We start from the raw sequence: 20,110 nt of genomic DNA on the forward strand, positions 1-20,110 counted from the left end.
TGTAATTTAACAATTTATTTCTATTTTCAATAATTTTTAAATCTTTATCACTTAAAATAATATACTCTTTTATGTTGGCCATATTATACTTCGTTTAATTTTATTTTTGATTCATGAAAATCTAAATAACTTTAACCGTTTTGCTCACTTTCTCTAATATAACCAATTTTGCCTTTTATTCAATATAACCAATTTTTTCTTTAATTCAATACAACTAATTTTACCTTTTACTAAATATAACTAATTTTTCCTTTAATTCAATATAACCAATTTTTACTTTAATCCAATATAATTAATTTTGCCTTTTATCCAATAAAACTACCAAATATCCAAAAGAATGAGAGAACTATGAGTAACTATGAATCAGTAACTACTGATCAGCCAATAAGTGCAAAAAGGATACTCTTATATGAGTAATCAGTAGTTCATTATAAATAACATATATACGTATTTATACCTGTATTAAAACCCCGGAACAAATACCACAAAAGAACCAACCATTGGACAATAGAACCTTTGTTAATGAGGATTAACTCTGAGGACCCAGGTAATAATTTCTTTTTTCACATTTATTATATAGAAAAATAAAGATGTACCAACCCTTGGCCAATAGAACCTTTGTTAATGAAGATTAACTCGGAGTACATAATGAAACCCTGGCGGATTCGATTTGCGTAATGTCTACTTAACTAAGCGGACTTTAGGTAGACATTAGGCAGACATGTAAAAAAACGTATAAAAAAGCTATTAATCGACTTATTATGATAAAAAAAAGTTGATAAAAGGGTAAATGAATGTTTATAGAGTAAATTCGTACAAAATTTGTAATTAATAAAGCAATAAATAATTAATAATGAATGGAAATGTGCGCGAGGTACCTGATCAGTTCAGCTGTACAATTATTTTCGTGCTATTTTCTGAAAAGAATATAAATTAACTGCAAAAACAATTGATATTTATAAAAAAGTGTAAAATTGATTTAATTTTATTGTTTGCAATACGAATTATTAAATAATAATTAAGTTTTTATCAAATGTGAATAGTGTTGTGAAAACCTGTGAAAACTAATGAGTTACTACATTACCGATCGCATATGATAATAAAAAGTTCTCGATGAGTGTAACAAAAAAGCTGCAATCATGTCCGTAATTTTGGACGAGAAACAATTATGAAATCAATAATTATTTGTATAACTTTATTCTGCATTTTAAAATTCACTTTTTATTTTCTTTCAAAGCAAAAGCTTGGAAGAAAACATGCTCGCACTGTATTGTAAAAACTGGTGGCGCCATCTCTCATATGCGATCGGTAATGTAGTAACTCATTAGTTTTCACAGGTTTTCACAACACTATTCACATTTGATAAAAACTTAATTATTATTTAATAATTCGTATTGCAAACAATAAAATTAAATCAATTTTACACTTTTTTATAAATATCAATTGTTTTTGCAGTTAATTTATATTCTTTTCATGAAAATAGCACGAAAATAATTGTACAGCTGAACTGATCAGGTACCTCGCGCACATTTCCATTCATTATTAATTATTTATTGCTTTATTAATTACAAATTTTGTACGAATTTACTCTATAAACATTCATTTACCCTTTTATCAACTTTTTTTTATCATAATAAGTCGATTAATAGCTTTTTTATACGTTTTTTTACATGTCTACCTAATGTCTACCTAAAGTCCGCTTAGTTAAGTAGACATTACGCAAATCGAATCCGCCAGGGAATGTAATAAAAAATTATAAAAATTTAAAATATTATTAAATTATGAGTGTTTTGAAACATTTGTTAACGTTATTTAATGCAAAACATATATATTTACAAAGTATGAAGTAGAATATTATTATTGAAACAATTATTCATTATTTAATAATTAATAATAGGTGTCCCACTGTTTAACACAAACCTTAAAAACAAGAAAAATGTATCAAGTTCCAAAAACTTGAAATTTTATGGTAGTATCAAAAAGTGTCCAAAAATATATAAAATTGACATATTAATATCTCTTTGAAAAAAATTGTCCCACTGTTTGTCACTCTCCCCTACATACATATATACATATAAATGAATATTTTTTTTATTTTTAAAACAAAAATGGAAGAAGATTAAGATTTTAGACGATGATGTTCTTATGACATTTTCAATCGTCTAGATAGAGAAACGCAATGTTAAACAAAGAAGTACTTATGTTATATTTCTTGGTGTAAGAAAGAAAGGTATGCGTTACCTATTCAGTTTTACACTTTCTTTATAGCTTTTTCACGTGATAAAGGGAGAAAGAAATAATTACCTGGGTCCTCAGAGTTATTAATTAATCCTTCTTAACAGATTGCAGGTCAAGCGAACCCTCATTTGCAAAATAAAGATATATCTTTCTCTCTCCATAAATTGTTCTTTTCTCTGTCACCGAAAACCCAGCAGGGGTCCGGACGGAATGAATGAATGAATGAATGAATACCAAGATTATTATAGTTAATTAAAAGATTTTAATAACGAAAATGAAATTAAAATACTATAAAAAATGTATTATTAAGAATAATAATTTTAAAATAAAATAGTAAAAAAATTGTTCCTTTTTAAAAAAATAATAAATGAGTGAGGATTTTTTAATATTTTTCAAATATTTTTTAAATGTATATTTATCATTTTTTAAAATAAACCTTATTTTTCAGCTGCGATCAAATAAAAAATTTTTTTTTCATACTCTAAATTTTTATCTGGAAGATAAGATTTCTCCATATATATATATAAATAAATAAAGATAAAATTATTGACTGGTTTAAAAGTAGGAAAATAAGACTTAATTGTAAAATATAATCCCTATTGAAAATCCCCACATGGGATCCTATATATGATTCCATATAGGTTCCTTTATAAAAACCGTTATAAAATCCTAGGTCCACATAGGAATCCACATGGAATTCCATGTGAAATCATATATGAAATTCGGACACGATTTGGTGTATGATTTCATGCAGGAATTTATTATGTTGTTTCCACATTGAAATCTATGTCAATTCCTACAGTATTTCCTATAATTTTTCTGACATATTACTTTTTTCAATTTCCTTCATAATTAACTCACATCAAATCTTAAAAGAAATATTATATGAAATTCTTAAGATTTCCTTATATAAAATCTTACATACAAGATTTAATGTAGGAATCAATATAGAATTTCATGTGCATTCTTACATATGATTTCACATGGATTTGAACATAGGAAATCACATGGGATTTCATGTAGATTCTGAAATATCAACCTAAGATTTCACATGGATTTATATATAGGAAACAATATAGGTTTTTATGTGGTATAATTTCAGTTGAATGTTTTATGCTGAAAGCAGTTAACAAAAATTAAAAATTATTAAATTAAAAATTAAATAATATTACTGCAATTTATCTGAAAAGAAAAAAATTTGTGCTTTGCAATACACATTCTGAGTTAAAGTCTCAGCTTATATAGTATTCAAGAATGATCTCAACTGTGAGAAAGAAAAATTATCACCATCTAGTGGCGTAACTGTAAAACTATAACGATGATCTACATCTATATTAAAATTTCCCATGTCAAACACCATGTCAATTCCCCATGTGAAATCCTTTATAATTTTTATAAAAAATTTCCCCATATCAAACCCTATGTGAAATCCCTTATCATATTTTTGAAAAATTTTCCTATGTCAAATCCCATGTCATTTCCCATGTGAAATCCTTTATCATTTTTATGAAAAATTTTCCTATGTCAAATCCCATGTCATTTCCCATGTGAAATCCTTTATCATTTTTATGAAAAATTTTCCCATGTCCAACCCCATGTGAAATCCCTTATCATATTTTTGAAAAATTTACCTATGTCAAATCCCATGTCATTTCCCATGTGAAATCCTTTATCATTTTTATGAAAAATTTTCCCATGTCAAACCCCATGTGAAATCCCTTATCATTTTTTTGAAAAATTTTCCTATGTGAAATCCCATGTTATTTCCCATGTGAAATCCTTTATCATTTTTATGATAAATTTTCCCATGTCAAACCCCATGTGAAATCCCTTATCATATTTTTGAAAAATTTACCTATGTCAAATCCCATGTCATTTCCCATGTGAAATCCTTTATCATTTTTATGAAAAATTTTCCCATGTCAAACCCCATGTGAAATCCCTTATCATTTTTTTGAAAAATTTTCCTACGTGAAATCCCATGTTATTTCCCATGTGAAATCCTTTATCATTTTTATGATAAATTTTCCCATGTCAAACCCCATGTGAAATCTCTTATCATTTTTTTGAAAAATTTTCTTATGTCAAATCCCATGCCATTTCCCATGTGAAATCCTTTATCATTTTTATGAAAAATTTTCCCATGTCAAACCCCATGTGAAATCCTTTATCATTTTTATGAAAAATTTTCCTATGTCAAATCCCATGTCATTTCCCATGTGAAATCCTTTATCATTTTTATGAAAAATTTTCCCATGTCCAACCCCATGTGAAATCCCTTATCATATTTTTGAAAAATTTACCTATGTCAAATCCCATGTCATTTCCCATGTGAAATCTTTTATCATTTTTATGAAAAATTTTCCCATGTCAAACCCCATGTGAAATCCCTTATCATTTTTTTGAAAAATTTTCCTACGTGAAATCCCATGTCATTTCCCATGTGAAATCCTTTATCATTTTTATGATAAATTTTCCCATGTCAAACCCCATGTGAAATCCCTTATCATTTGTTTGAATAATTTTCCTATGTCAAATCCCATGTCATTTCCCATGTGAAATCCTTTATCATTTTCATGAAAAATTTTCCCATGTCAAACCCCATGTGAAATCACTTATCATTTTTTTGAAAAATTTTCCTACGTGAAATCCCATGTCATTTCCCATGTGAAATCCTTTATCATTTTTATGAAAAATTTTCCCATGTCAAACCCCATGTGAAATCCCTTATCATTTTTTTGAAAAATTTTCCTTTGTCAAATCCCATGTCATTTCCCATGTGAAATCCTTTATCATTTTTATGATAAATTTTCCCATGTCAAACCCAATGTGAAATCCCTTATCATTTTTTTGAAAAATTTTCCTATGTCAAATCCCATGTCATTTCCCATGTGAAATCCTTTATCATTTTTATGATTAATTTTCCCATGTCAATTCCCATGTCATTTCCCATGTGAAATCCTTTATCATTTAATTGACATGGGAAAATTTATCATAAAAGTGATAAAGGTTTTTACATGGGAAATGACATGGGATTTAACGTAGGAAATTATTTCAAAAAAATGATAAGGGATTTGACATGGGGTTTGACATAGGAAAATTTTTCTTAAAAATGATAAAGGATTTCACATGGGAAATGGCATGGGATTTGACATAAGAAAATTTTTCAAAAAAATGATAAGAGATTTCACATGGGGTTTGACATGGGAAAATGTATCATAAAAATGATAAAGGATTTCACATGGGAAATAACATGGGATTTCACGTAGGAAAATTTTTCAAAAAAATGATAAGGGATTTCACATGGGGTTTGACATGGGAAAATTTTTCATAAAAATGATAAAGGATTTCACATGGGAAATGGCATGGGATTTGACATAAGAAAATTTTTCAAAAAAATGATAAGAGATTTCACATGGGGTTTGACATGGGAAAATTTATCATAAAAATGATAAAGGATTTCACATGGGAAATAACATGGGATTTCACATAGGAAAATTTTTCAAAAAAATGATAAGGGATTTCACATGGGGTTTGACATGGGAAAATTTTTCATAAAAATGATAAAGGATTTCACATGGGAAATGACATGGGATTTGACATAGGTAAATTTTTCAAAAATATGATAAGGGATTTCACATGGGGTTGGACATGGGAAAATTTTTCATAAAAATGATAAAGGATTTCACATGGGAAATGACATGGGATTTGACATAGGAAAATTTTTCATAAAAATGATAAAGGATTTCACATGGGAAATGACATGGGATTTGACATAGGAAAATTTTTCAAAAATATGATAAGGGATTTCACATAGGGTTTGATATGGGGAAATTTTTTATAAAAATTATAAAGGATTTCACATGGGGAATTGACATGGTGTTTGACATGGGAAATTTTAATATAGATGTAGATCATCGTTATAGTTTTACAGTTACGCCACTAGATGGTGATAATTTTTCTTTCTCACAGTTGAGATCATTCTTGAATACTATATAAGCTGAGACTTTAACTCAGAATGTGTATTGCAAAGCACAAATTTTTTTCTTTTCAGATAAATTGCAGTAATATTATTTAATTTTTAATTAAATAATTTTTAATTTTTGTTAACTGCTTTCAGCATAAAACATTCAACTGAAATTATACCACATAAAAACCTATATTGTTTCCTATATATAAATCCATGTGAAATCTTAGGTTGATATTTCAGAATCTACATGAAATCCCATGTGATTTCCTATGTTCAAATCCATGTGAAATCATATGTAAGAATGCACATGAAATTCTATATTGATTCCTACATTAAATCTTGTATGTAAGATTTTATATAAGGAAATCTTAAGAATTTCATATAATATTTTTTTTAAGATTTGATGTGAGTTAATTATGAAGGAAATTGAAAAAAGTAATATGTCAGAAAAATTATAGGAAATACTGTAGGAATTGACATAGATTTCAATGTGGAAACAACATAATAAATTCCTGCATGAAATCATACACCAAATCGTGTCCGAATTTCATATATGATTTCACATGGAATTCCATGTGGATTCCTATGTGGACCTAGGATTTTATAACGGTTTTTATAAAGGAACCTATATGGAATCATATATAGGATCCCATGTGGGGATTTTCAATAGGGATTATATTTTACAATTAAGTCTTATTTTCCTACTTTTAAACCAGTCAATAATTTTATCTTTATTTATTTATATAGGGGAGGATGGGACAAGGATAGTTAGGTAAGATATTTTTGGATCTAGCAGTGAAATTTAAACTGGCATCGGAAAAAGAATAATATCGTTCAAAAGCCTGTTTATTTAGCTACAATTTTGCTATACATTGTAGATGGCAATGCCTTCGAGATAATATTGGAAAAGTAAAAAAAAAAATTTAACTATCCTTGCCCCACTAGTGGGGCAAAGATAGTTGAAAATTTGTTTTTACTAAGAATGATACAAAAAATCATGAAATTTGATTTTCCATTGTTTCAAGGTATCGAATTATATTTGTCAAGAATTAACAATAAAAATTATTGTTCTAATTAAATCGAATCATGTTTAATACAACTTAGCACTTAAGGATGAGCATTTTTATCAAAAAAACATGTTTTTTGTGAATTTTTTGAAAAACAAAAAAATTATTAAATCGCGATCCATAAAAAGCAATTAGCATTTCGTTTGCAATTAAAAAATTGTGTTAGCCAGACATTACCTTATCATAAGTATTACAACAAGGCACTAACTAGTTTTGCCCCGTGAGCGCTTTTTTCGAATTATCACAAATTTTTAGTACAAAAAATTTTTTTTTTTAAAAAAGCAATATGATATTCGTTTTCAGCACAAAATTTTATACCAGAAAACATTTACGTAAACAAATATATTTAATAAATTATATCCGCAAAAATAAGATTGAATAATAAAAATAAGGTGAAAATATTTTAGCAAAACTGAGATTTAACACAAATGGGCACGTAGCTTCTACAAATAGTGTCCCCGCAAGCTCAAATTTTTACTGTCGTCTTTTGGTGTTAAGACGAGTGTACATGATAAATGACCCGTTTTTTTGACGAGCCGTTTCTGTATTAGAGCCACTAACTATCCTTGCCCCTTAACTATCCTTGCCCCACCCTCCCCTATATATATGGAAAAATCTTATCTTCCAGATAAAAATTTAGAGTATGAAAAAAAATTTTTTTATTTGATCGCAGCTGAAAAATAAGGTTTATTTTAAAAAATGATAAATATACATTTAAAAAGTATTTGAAAAATATTAAAAAATCCTCACTTATTTATTATTTTTTTAAAAAGGAACAAATTTTTTTACTATTTTATTTTAAAATTATTATTCTTAATAATACATTTTTTATAGTATTTTAGTTTCATTTTCGTTATTAAAATCTTTTAATTAAAGAATAATAATCTTTGTATTCATTTCTTCATTCATTCACATTTTCTTAGTACTTGAATTTTCTCATTATTATTAGATTATATATACATATGTATATATCTTTACTTTGATAATTAGGGTTCTCGAAGGTTTCTACCTGAAATTTGTTTTGTCAAAACAACTTTCAGTTGAGGGTTTTTTTGGAAAAACTTTTTGGTATTGGATAATTTTAGCATTAAAGATATTTGGATTTTAAGGATAAAAAATTATATTGGATAACATTAGTATCGAATATATTTTGATATTGGAAAAAAATATTGATTATTTGAATATAGTGGAAGTTGGTTTTTGGAAAAATTTTTTGGTATTGGATAAGATTGGTATTAAAGATATTTGGATTTTGAGGATAATAAAATATGATATTGGATAACATTGGTTTTGAATATATTTTGATATTGAAAAAAAATTGACTGTTTGATAATAGTGGATGCTGGCTTTTGGAAAAGTATTTAAATAGAAAGAAATAGGGTTGAATATTGTTTTAAGGGTTGAAGTTGTTTTATGGGTTAAATAATAGTTTGTGAGTCGAATATTGATTTGAATAATAATAAAAAGTGCAGAGGAAAATAAGTTAAATAATAATCATTATCGAAAATGATGTAATGTGGAAAAAGATTAAACAACGCTAATTCACGTTCATAAAAGACTATCATTGTTGCATTAGTTAGCTGAATTATAGTTAATGAAATATTTTATAGGTGAAACACATGTAAGTAAATTTTTTGAAAGCAAGAAACTAAAATAAACGATTACTTTTGAAAATTAGCTTTATCGACAGTTTAAAAGTTCAAGAAGGATACCATGTCGAACATAAAAGAGTATTTTATTTTAAATAATAAAGATTTTAAGAATATTGAAAATGTAAATGAAATGTTAAATGATATGCATATGTATAAATTTCAAGAATTATTAAAAAATGATTCAAATTCTTTTTTCATTATGCAAAGTAGTTTGTAATTACAAATGCTTGATTTAATTATTCCAATTGGAGAAAGAGATAAACATATTCAAATAGTTTTTAGCGGTAATAACAATTCTGGTCATTGGATTTGTGTTTATTACGATGGAGTAATATTTTTTTAAGGCTATTTATTATTTATTAAGACTATTTTTTAAAGCCTTAATGCAGGGTGTTTGAATATTCATCAAATAGAATATTTAATTAGATTTTTCCCTTTTAAACCAACAGAATTTTTTGTAGGTGTTGATCAACAGCCGATTGGTACAGTTAAGTGTGAAGTATATGAAATAGCATTTGCTGTAAATTAAAAGATTAATTTATGAAACTGATAATAATATAATGAGCAAGCATTTGATATCATTTTTTGAAAACAATTAATTAAATCATTTTCCGGCAGTTAGAATGTCTAATATTAGGATTTCGATTTGTAGAGAATCATTGAAATTGTCTTTTCATAAATCGTAATTTTATTCATTTACAATTTTATATGTATCGTCTTTCATAGAGAAGAAAAAAGCGTGGATTGCCACATGTGCGTTTAACTAGATGTTTACGTACACAAATTTGCGATTCAGAAACTTTAAATAAAATGATATGTGCTGAAATCACAGACGAAATAAAGAATCCAGAACTTTATAACGTCATTGTAAAGCGATTTTAAGTTCATATGGGCCTTGTAGTAAACAAAATAGGACTTCACCCTGCATGGATCCTGAGATGGGTCAATTAAATGTATTGCTGACAATTCGATGATCGTAGCATATAATCTTTATTTGAGTACAAAATTTAAAGGTCATATTTACTGTGCAATAATAGGTATTATATTATTATAACACCATAAGGTTGAAATAGTAATACAGTAATCATTACAAAAATAATATTATTATTTTTGTGAGATCAAAATTCTAATAACTGTCCGTCAAATAAAAATAAATTTTTAATTTTTTATAAAAAATTATAGATACCACGCGCGTTTACGCGCGTTTCTTTTAGCTAGTTTAGATTATAATGTTTGAAATTTTTTAAATGTTCTACGCCTTTATATTATCTGTAAATTTTAAATCGCTTAAGTCGGAGAAGTTATTTTCTTATCTGAAAAGCCGATAAGTTCATGAATTTCAAAATTAGATAATTATATTCATTAGATGGCTTCTTAAGTGTATCATAATAATATTCCCAAAATTTGCATTCGTGTCCTTCCTTGTTCACGAATTTTGAGATAAATTGTTCTTGATTTGTGGCAAGGTAAACAAACGATGTTTCAAATAAATGTTTATTGTCTTTATCGACATATTGCTTCAAAATTTCTTCTGTCAATGTCTCCAAAGTATAATCTACGTTTTCTTTTAAAGTAATTTTTCTTTTTCCTCCTAAAGAACCAGTAGTACCAAATGATCCTTCAAAATTTTTTTTTGTGCCACCAAGTAAAGAAAACATGTTTCTTTGTTTCTTTGACAATTTTTTGCTGGCGTTTATTACCAATTTTTGGACCAGACTGAAAATCATAATCTGCACTTAAAATTATCATCATTAAAATAAATGGTTTATAAAGAATTTATATAACAAAAAGCAAACAACCATTTCTTAAAGTCTCGATTAAAGTTAAAGATAAGAACATATATAAAATATCATTTATGACAATTAAATAAAAATGCAACAGATAAAGCAATTACTTGGTAATGTTTGAAATTAGAAACACTTTACCGTTTTCTTTTTAGTCGATTTCTCCAAATCATTTTTATCTAATTCACTACATATTTCGTGAAACCTTTTCCTCTTGTTTGCACCAAGGTCCTTTGGAATTGGAGTAACTAAAAGAGATATTAAAATCATTAGTGTATAAATGTTTTATTTAACAAATTATTTATAACATTAAAATTAGCATAAATGGTTAACAAGATAGTAGCTTTAAAAGAATTTTACTTAAAAAATATTAATTTTATTAAACAAATGCAGTTATTTTATTTGAGAATATTAAAAATTCTAAGTAAGAATAAGAAATTTCTGTACGCCCTCATGAAAAGGGACCACTTTAGCACTAACTATTAAATTATTAAACATAAAATGTATTATCAACTAAAATTATTTATTTCTTAAAAGGTGATAAAATTATAAGAAAAATAAGACCTATAAGAAGTGATTAATCCATGATAAAATTCCGTACCTGTTGATACAACAACGTCGTAAACCTCGACATTTTGCTCTAAATGATAGTGATGCTCATCAGTTTCCAACAAAAATGTTTTTCCATTTTCAGAATATTCCAATTTGCTTCCTTCTGGATAATTTTCGGTGATTACCGATTTTTTTAGCAGATTATCTTTAACCTTCACGTATCTAATATTGTTTTGAAATTTTATTTCAACGGTTCTAGAATTTTGATTCATCTATAATAACAAAATTATATTAAAATCAGTTTTCAATAACAATTTAATGATATAAACTTTAAAGTACATTAATTGTTTTATTAACGTTAAATGTTTATTGAAATCTTATATATATTTTGTACCTTAATTAAATTAACTTTGTTTAATAAAAATTGTTTGATATATAAAAGTTCTGTACAATTTGCCTAAAATGCGATCAAATTGAATTGTTTATTTTTGTTCATAGTAATAAAATAATAAAATTATACTTAAAGTACATGTTTTAAAATTACGATTTAATTCAAGTTTCAAAACTCTCATGAAGAAAAAATTCTTTTCTTAACTTTCTTGGCAATAAGAAAATATAATTAAACCACAAAATAAATAAATAAAAAAAATTACGCATATGCTTGGTTTTGAAGAATTTTACGTTTTCAAATAGCGGATAATTTAAAAAGGAATTTTTCTTCATTGAAAATTAATTTTAATAACAATAAAATAATAATTTATAATTATGATTTGTTGGAATTTCATTGCAAAACAAAATTTCTAAGTTATGCGATTAAAATAGAGCACTTTGGATGTTTTCGTCAATCACTGGCAGTAACTAAAACCAGTGAACAGTGGTACTCAATGTGAAAAGATGTTGGCTTTTCAGTAATTGGTCACTTTCCGTAATAGCACCTTAAAGTCGTTTTCTGTTTGGCGCAGAAATTGCAGCCTTCAGAGAGCCTGCGACAAAATATGAAACGTGCCATAGGTTTTTTCGAAACGTAACCTATTTTTCGGTGTTTTCTTCGAAATTCTACTCCCACCACTCAACTCTGTTGCTTTAAATTTGCTGCCAGTTACTGGATAATTTTTCTAAGCAGTTAAGAACAGCAGTAATCCCAGTAATAAAAAATAAAAAAAATTATCACTTTTTTTACACTTGTCTAACGCGTGTCTAATTGATTAACATTCAATTAAGAAATTAGACATCACAGAAAATAGTTGGCAAATCTTCGATTGTCTCCATAAAAATAATCAAGAATCGAAGATTTCAATTTTAACCAAATAACCACGAGTTTTATGCAATTTGTGCAGATTTTGTGTGTGTCTCAAATTTATTTTTTGTCGTGATGTCGCATTATTAAACACGCGTGGTTCATGAATTGTTGGTTCCTAATTGTAAATACAAGTGACAACAACAACAACTAAACACAAATATTTTGGACGACAAATGAAATAAACAAAATAATCGAATTATCTTAAAGGAATAAGTTGTCATTTCAAAGAAGGAAAAATGGCAGAAGGTTTGTAGTCTTTAAAATTTTTAAATAATTTACATTTTCTTCAAAGATCCATTATTTTATGTATATATTTTAAAAGAATAGAATTATGCGTAAAAAGTAAAGCAAATCCGTAGAATTGCGACGTTAACTTATTTATTTTAATTATATTTTAAAAGATTTTAATCTGAAAAAATACTATTCAATTATTTCTGAATATTAAATTAAAATTTTTATAAATTGTCTAATTATTTAATCAAATTATTTTAAAAATTGTACATATATACATACATTAATTTCATATTTAAAATATTTAAGAAATGCTTATCAAATCGTATGAAAATTGTCATTTATTTATTTTATTGATTTTTATTCTTATTTATTCTATATTTCTTAATTTGTTAAAAAAACGACAAATGGAAAAAAAATAAACTGCAAAATTATCGGCAACTATTGATGAAAAAGTGAAAAACAGCGCGATTTTGCTGTTTACTTTTTTCAGTGCATTTGATTTTGACTCATGTGTAAATTATTTGTAGTTCTTTAATTAAAATTCAAGTTGCAATAATAAAGTTTTTTGTTTCAAAAATAAAGCTATTGCTGATGAACAAATAGTGTTGTCGATTATGGCAGCTGTTGTCATGATTTTCGATGACGAAGAGGAAGAAGAAGACGAGGCACGAATTTTAATCGCAGCGGCTTCAAAGGAAAAAGTCCAAATTCCTAAAACGGAAGACTATTTCGAAAGTATAATTCCAAGATTCTCAAACTCAAGTAAAGTATACTAAATAATAATTATAAATTATTTTATTAAGAAATTAGTATTTAAAATTTTTGAAAAGACTATTTTTGCGAAGAATTTTAGTCGATAAAAAAAATTGCATAATTTTAGGAGACGAATTTTTTTTTACTAATTTTTGATAATTATTAAATTAGGTAGGGGAAATTTAAGTTGAAAGTTTTAGAAAAGAATTACTGAATTTATTGAAAATATACAGTTAAAATAGATATTTAAAGGAATTCAAATTCAGACGATATAAAAGTGGAATGTTTGCAAAAATCTAATGAAATAAAAAAATTTCAGATAAGTAATTGATAATAATTGAAAACTGTAGTAAATGACTCCATTTGTAAAAAGATTTGTTTAAAATTATTGAAACTAATTAATTTTATGAACAACTTTAGAAAAAAAATAATTGAATTTTTGAAAGATTAACAACTAAACTGCTGTTTGAGAATATTTTTAAGTAAAAAAATTAAAATGTTCATACTTTACGTCTGAAAAAGTGGATATTCAAATTTTACAGAACAATTGAATATTTCAGTTTTGTAAATTAATATTTTATATTTAAAAGAGATGTAATTATAATTTTTAACATTAAAGCTCTGAAACAATATTATAAAATACATTTTTTATAATCTAGAAACAAATTCTCTTAAAATGAAAAAACATTATGTTTAAAAGGCATCACGACTTTACACAGCATTTCAGTTGAAATAGTTTTAGAAAATATTGATATTAGGAGAACTTATATAAAAATTTTAGAATATATTTAATCGTATGAATTACTTAATAATTAATTAAACATCTTCTGTGAATGATTAAATTTTTAAAGAGTTTTCATTAAAATTTTTTAGATTAATTCCATTTTTAAAGAGTTACAATTGAAATTTTTGTCATTATAATTAAAACTGAATTAATGATTAAGAATTAAAAATTTGCAACAATAAGTTGTTAATCAATCGACGATTTTAACATTTTTATCCAAAAGCCTAAAAAAATCGAGTGTTTGAGAAATTTTACTTCAAATTTTTGAATGTACAATTGATGAGAACACTGTATAGGTATGGAATTCTGGGTCCATCGTGTACAGAAATGGGACCCATCAACAATATTGACCCGCAACATTTCTAGATGGGTTTCATCAAAATGTACATACACGAGGATCCCAAAGTGGACAGTGTTCTTTTCAAAGGCATGTGATTGATAAATTTTCAAATAATTACAATTTTGAAGAATTATTAGTTTTAATTACGATTTAATGACAATTGGTAATTATTTGCAGCTTTTCGCAAACATTTTAGAATGAATAGGACTACTTTTGAAAATTTGAGTCTGATGCTGAGTCAGGATATTATTAATTTTGCTCCGTACTCGATTATGGTACGGTATTGTACGTCTGGTATTGATTGGAACACATTTTTTTATATCACAATCAGAAGAGTGAATTTTATGGTAGCTCTTCTATAGTTAAGATAGTAATTACTCTAATAATACTCATTAAGAAAAATTTCCATAAAGTTAACAGTAACTTTTTCGTCACAGGAATAATCGAGTACGGAGAAGAAAAATACTCATTATGCGTACATAAATTTTTGTGCGCAACTAAAACTGAAAACAACAAGAAGAGAACGGTTTCAAAATGTAACAAAACAATCATCGTTTTTCATTTTTCACTTCAAATTTAAGTTATTTACTTTATTTGTTCCGAAACTGATCAATTTTAAACTAGAAAGACGTGAAAATATCAATTCTTTGAAAAATAACTTGAAATCGGTTAAATTCAAGCACAATAAATTCTTTTTAAAAAAATATCAAAACGTCTATGAAATATCAGCGGTTAAGTTTCATTTCTAACGCTGTAAAAGGAGAACAAAAATAAGTCGACTTATCGTCTCTTAATTAACGAGTCGCGGACATCTTTCATTATGTCCAATAGTGCGTCTTTTCGCTCCAAATTTTCTTTGTGACGAAAATTGGCATCATCGTTCATTTCTGTCATCGAACATTCTGCATCCGGCTTCTTTGCCTTTGCGCGCTTTAATCTTTTTGGAGAAATTTCGATTTCATTACCATTAACATCAATTATGGAAGAAACTTTTCGTTTGTATCCTGCCAGACTCGAAGCCACTGCCGGCGGATTTATTTCGGGCCTTTTGTACATAAATTTATGCATTTCCTTGAAGGAAGTCGACTTTGACTCCTTTGACGGACTTGTTCCGGTTTGTTTACTCCGATCAATGGTGTTTTTGTAGGTTCTACATAACGAATCCCATTTTGATTCACATAGATGCGCACTCACATCATGTCCCTTTTCTACCATTACTTTTGAAAGAAGCGACCAAAACTTCTCCCCTTTTAACTTGCATGTCTCTTTTAGTGACGAATAACAATTTATCAATGCCTTGGTCATGTCAGGTGTCCACTGTGTACGCGTTTTCTCTAAAACAAAAAAAGTAGAATATTGAAATAGTACAATCCACAGCAATTAATAATAAATTATTTGAAAATATATTAATTTAAATTACAAAAAATTTACTTTTCAATTAAAAAGCTTACTTGGCAGTATCTTTTCGTTTCCCTCATCGCCACAACGTGGTTTTGTCATTTTTCCCTTGCCAACAAATTTTTTTAATTCCGTTTCTGCAAAGAAAAAAGAAACAAAAAAAACGAAAATTAATTGAATAAATCGTAAGTTTTAAATTAATTGCAATGTTTATTAAACTTGTGTAAAGATTTAAATGTCCCAGTTAAATAAATGTTTAACGTAAAACTTTCCTGAACATTTAAATTACATTTTCGCCTAAGTCATTATAGCGAAAATGTATTGGACATGTTCAGGAAAGTTTTGCGCTAAATATTTATTAAGTGGGAAATTTAAATCTTTAAACAAATTTCTATAAACATTGCAATAAAATATTTCGAAAATTTAAAGTAAATCTTTAGGAAATTTTCAGGAAAGTTTCGCTGTTGTGTGGGCTACAATACACAGTGTATTAGCATGTATTTTTTCTCAACGAATCTTAATTTTCAATCATAATAGTCATATTGGTATTAAATTTCGAAATAAACTCAAAAACTGCTAAATAACACAAAAACAAGAAAATTTTTTGCCAAGACACTATACTAATGTATTCCGATGTATTTTTTTCCCACGAATCTGAATGTGAAATTAAAATTGCTATATTTAGCTCAAACTTTTAAAATAAATTTTAAAAACTGTCTAAAGACACAAATTTTTGAGTTTATTTCTAAAGGTTAAGCCAATCTGGAAATTCTGGTGTCAAACACCCTGTGTGCCGTTTACGTGATTTTTAGAAAGTGTGCCAGAGTAAAGAATTAATCGAATTTACTGAATATATCTATTACACGAGTCCATCTATAAAATACACAACACGTTAAGGTGAGAAGGGGAAAGAAGGGTTGCATATTTTTTTGTGACAATTGTGATAAAGAGGGGGTTGTGTCATCGTTTGTAGTGTGACATTACAAAGTAAAAAAGTAAACATACATTTATGTATTTTATATTATTTGTTTGAGCATATAATTTTTAAATATGTTTAATAAATCATGTTGAGTAAATTATTATTTTTTTCTTTTTTTTGGGCGGGAAGGAGATATTTTCTTCTAATGAAATAGTTTGTAGGAATTTACAAAACACAATTTTTAATAATAAGGACATAACAAAAATTTTTAATACTTTAAAAATATCTTATGAAAAAATAATGATATTTTACTAACATGTTTAAAAATGAAGGGGGGAGGTCAATCAATTTTGAATTTTTGTAAGACAGTTTGTCAAAAATTTGACAAGATGTGCCAAGGGGAGTAGTGGGGTTAAAAAAAGGAAAGAACTGTGTGTGTTACTGACGACCCCGAACCAATTTTTTATACTTTCATTATTCTGACGTAAACATTTTCATCAAAAACCCCTAAGTACCTCTGACTCAAATTTAAGAGCAATTGGTTACAATTTTTGGTTTTTCAATGTTTTTGTCTGCAAAAACAATTTTATCCTATTACATCTAGGCATGTGCGGTAAATCGGTATACCAGTTTACTTTCAAAGTTTTTGTGGAAACCGGTGGTCGGTTATGAAATCCCGGTTTTCGGTTTTTTTAAACCGGTTTTTCGGTAGATGCCGGTTTTATTATTATTATTTTTTGTGATTAAGCAACTGTTTAGAACCGTTTTTTTACAAATATATTGGTATTTTAAATATACCGTTTTTAATATAATTAATAATCCGTTTTTGGATTTTCAATTCTACACAGGTCTGCCTACATCTCGGTTAAAAGTAGAAAATGTTTGCAAAATTATGCTCAAATGTGACAAAATAATATGTAATGCCCACTTATATGTAGGCCTCAAGCAGTCCATTAAAACATGAATAATATTATGTAAATTTTAGATTTCTTGATTGATATTGTTCTAATTGATATTCTCCTAAGTAAATTTATAAACCAACCTAAATCCATTTTCTCATCATTCTCCTGACTCTGCTCCTGATCCTGAACCTGATCATGATCCTGATCTTCATGCTGATACTGATCCTGATATTGATCTTGATACTGATATTGATCCAGCTCTTGCTCCTGTTCTGCTTCTTCGAGGTCGTCCTCATCCTGTCCGTAATCAAGTTGATCTTGATCAGCATTTGACGTAATTGCGACAAGATATGGCGGTGGCGATATGTCCATATTTGGCACCTTTTCAGGTGGCAAATATATAACGGTTTCTCGTCCTAAAATGAACATAAATATTCAACTAATTTAAAAAAAAATTAACGATGTTTCCAAGGCTTTTAAGGTATAGCAAATAAATATTTTCGAGGATCACCATTATGTTATTCGTAAAATTGTAAATCTAAATTATTTGTAAAATCACAAACTCATAAATTTTTTCTTACTGATGAACTATGTAATTGTTAACGCTTATTACTGCCCTTATAAAGTTTTAAATGTTTAAATGAACAAATTTAAATAATATTCTATTTTAATTTTATATTTTATTATAAAAATTAGCATTTTGAAAAAAAAGTATCTTCAAAATTGAAAAAAAAGAAAATTTAAAATGAGTAAAATATACGGGTTTTAGATAAAAAAATTAAATGAATATTTACTGAATAAGACCCCGAATATCATATAAATAATAATAATAATAGTAATAAATAAACCTTAAATTTTTGGAAGTATAGATCTATTTTCAATTACCTATAACTTAAAAATGCTTGATTTTAAAAATATTTCGCCAAATAAAAAAAGTTTATTTTCTCCTTGACGATTGGGATGCAGTTTACAAAAAATAATATTTTGCATTTTTATTTTAAAAATTAAAATTGTTTATAAACAAATTCATTTTTTCCAATTTTTTTTTCTTAATTTTTTTCTTAATTTTTATCTGAAAATGGTAAGAATAGTTTACATGTAGTTTTAGAGTGGGCCTGATAAAAATATTTGTTAATAATTTGTTTGAAAAAAGCAATTATTTTTTTCGTTTTTAATTTGCATTTTTATGTGTAAAATGTAGGGTTTAAGTGAAAAAAAACTTTTTATTCTAATAAATGAAAATAAGAATTAAGAAAACAGTTTTAAAAATGTATATTAAAAATAATAATTGTTTATAAACAAATTTATTTCTTTGAATATGGGGCGTTTAAAAACTTTTTAGCTTTATTTCTTGTCTAGGAATGGAAGAAACAGTTTGCAACCAATTTTGGAGAGAGAAAAATATTCAAATTGAAAAAAATGAATTTGTTTATAAGAAATGATGTTTTAAATAAAAATTCCAAAATTATTTTTTTTGGTTCACTTTATTTAAAAGTCGAAGAAAAAGCAAATTTTAATCTTTTGACGAAATTCTTCACAAAATCAATCATTTCGAGTCAAAGGTCATTGAAAGTAACCCGAGCCCGACCTGACAAAAATTTAGCCCTATACCCGATTCGAGTTTTCGGGATTTTGCACACCTCTAGAAAGTTCAAAACTTTACAACACCCAATTTATGTTTATTAAACAAGAACAAACTTTATTTGAAATATTAATACAATTTTAATATTGCTTATCGCAAAAAAATTTCTAATGTGCACTGTAAAAATAACTACCCATTAAAAAATGCTTGTGTAATACATTTTTTTAATTGTATCAGTTCATAAAAGAAATTCGTTCAATTACTTCTCTTTTTTAAAATAGTAAAATACGTTCAAAAAATGTTAAATTACCTAATCGAAAAACAAAAAATGAAATAATAATGTTGAGTGTAAACTTATTAACATCAATTAATTTTAAAACTCGTTCATATTTAAATTCTTTTGCCAAATTATATATATAAATTATATTTGGAAAATTCACATTGTTGTGAATTTAATTGAAAGTACGTTACTTACCGTTTGAGTCCAGGGCAAAACACATAATCAAATTGCTGTTGTCGGGATGATGAAGCATTTTACCCGTTGTCGGGTCAAAAATAGCTTCAACCATTTTATAGTGCTTATCACTCATTTTCTTCTATAGTTTGTTAAACAAACTGGTCATCAAAATAAAAAA

At 26.7% G+C, this 20,110-nt stretch overlaps 3 protein-coding genes across 3 annotated transcripts; all 3 read right to left on the bottom strand.

Moving 5' to 3' along the window:
- Positions 1 to 10,185: 10,185 nt before the first annotated feature.
- On the bottom strand, positions 10,186 to 10,961 carry LOC127290370 (uncharacterized). The gene is made up of 2 exons (XM_051318875.1): positions 10,853 to 10,961; positions 10,186 to 10,643 (listed from the first exon to the last, which is right to left on the bottom strand). The coding sequence occupies exons 1-2, from the start codon at positions 10,882 to 10,884 to the stop codon at positions 10,229 to 10,231; spliced, it is 447 nt and encodes a 148-aa protein (XP_051174832.1). The 5' UTR covers positions 10,885 to 10,961; the 3' UTR covers positions 10,186 to 10,228.
- A 3,353-nt stretch (positions 10,962 to 14,314) lies between these two features.
- LOC127290368 (uncharacterized) lies at positions 14,315 to 16,204 on the bottom strand. Its single transcript, XM_051318872.1, has 2 exons — positions 16,126 to 16,204; positions 14,315 to 16,008 (listed from the first exon to the last, which is right to left on the bottom strand). Exons 1-2 carry the CDS (start codon positions 16,172 to 16,174, stop codon positions 15,455 to 15,457), a joined length of 603 nt encoding a protein of 200 aa, XP_051174829.1. The 5' UTR covers positions 16,175 to 16,204; the 3' UTR covers positions 14,315 to 15,454.
- Positions 16,205 to 16,931: 727 nt separating this feature from the next.
- LOC127290373 (uncharacterized) lies at positions 16,932 to 20,065 on the bottom strand. Its single transcript, XM_051318878.1, has 3 exons — positions 19,951 to 20,065; positions 18,034 to 18,309; positions 16,932 to 16,945 (listed from the first exon to the last, which is right to left on the bottom strand). The coding sequence occupies exons 1-3, from the start codon at positions 20,063 to 20,065 to the stop codon at positions 16,932 to 16,934; spliced, it is 405 nt and encodes a 134-aa protein (XP_051174835.1).
- Positions 20,066 to 20,110: the final 45 nt, after the last annotated feature.

This window comes from Leptopilina boulardi, unplaced genomic scaffold (genome assembly GCF_019393585.1).
Source record: "Leptopilina boulardi isolate dan_hultmark-lab unplaced genomic scaffold, ZJU_Lbou_2.1 LbouV2_63, whole genome shotgun sequence".
Lineage (NCBI taxonomy): Eukaryota > Metazoa > Arthropoda > Insecta > Hymenoptera > Figitidae > Leptopilina > Leptopilina boulardi.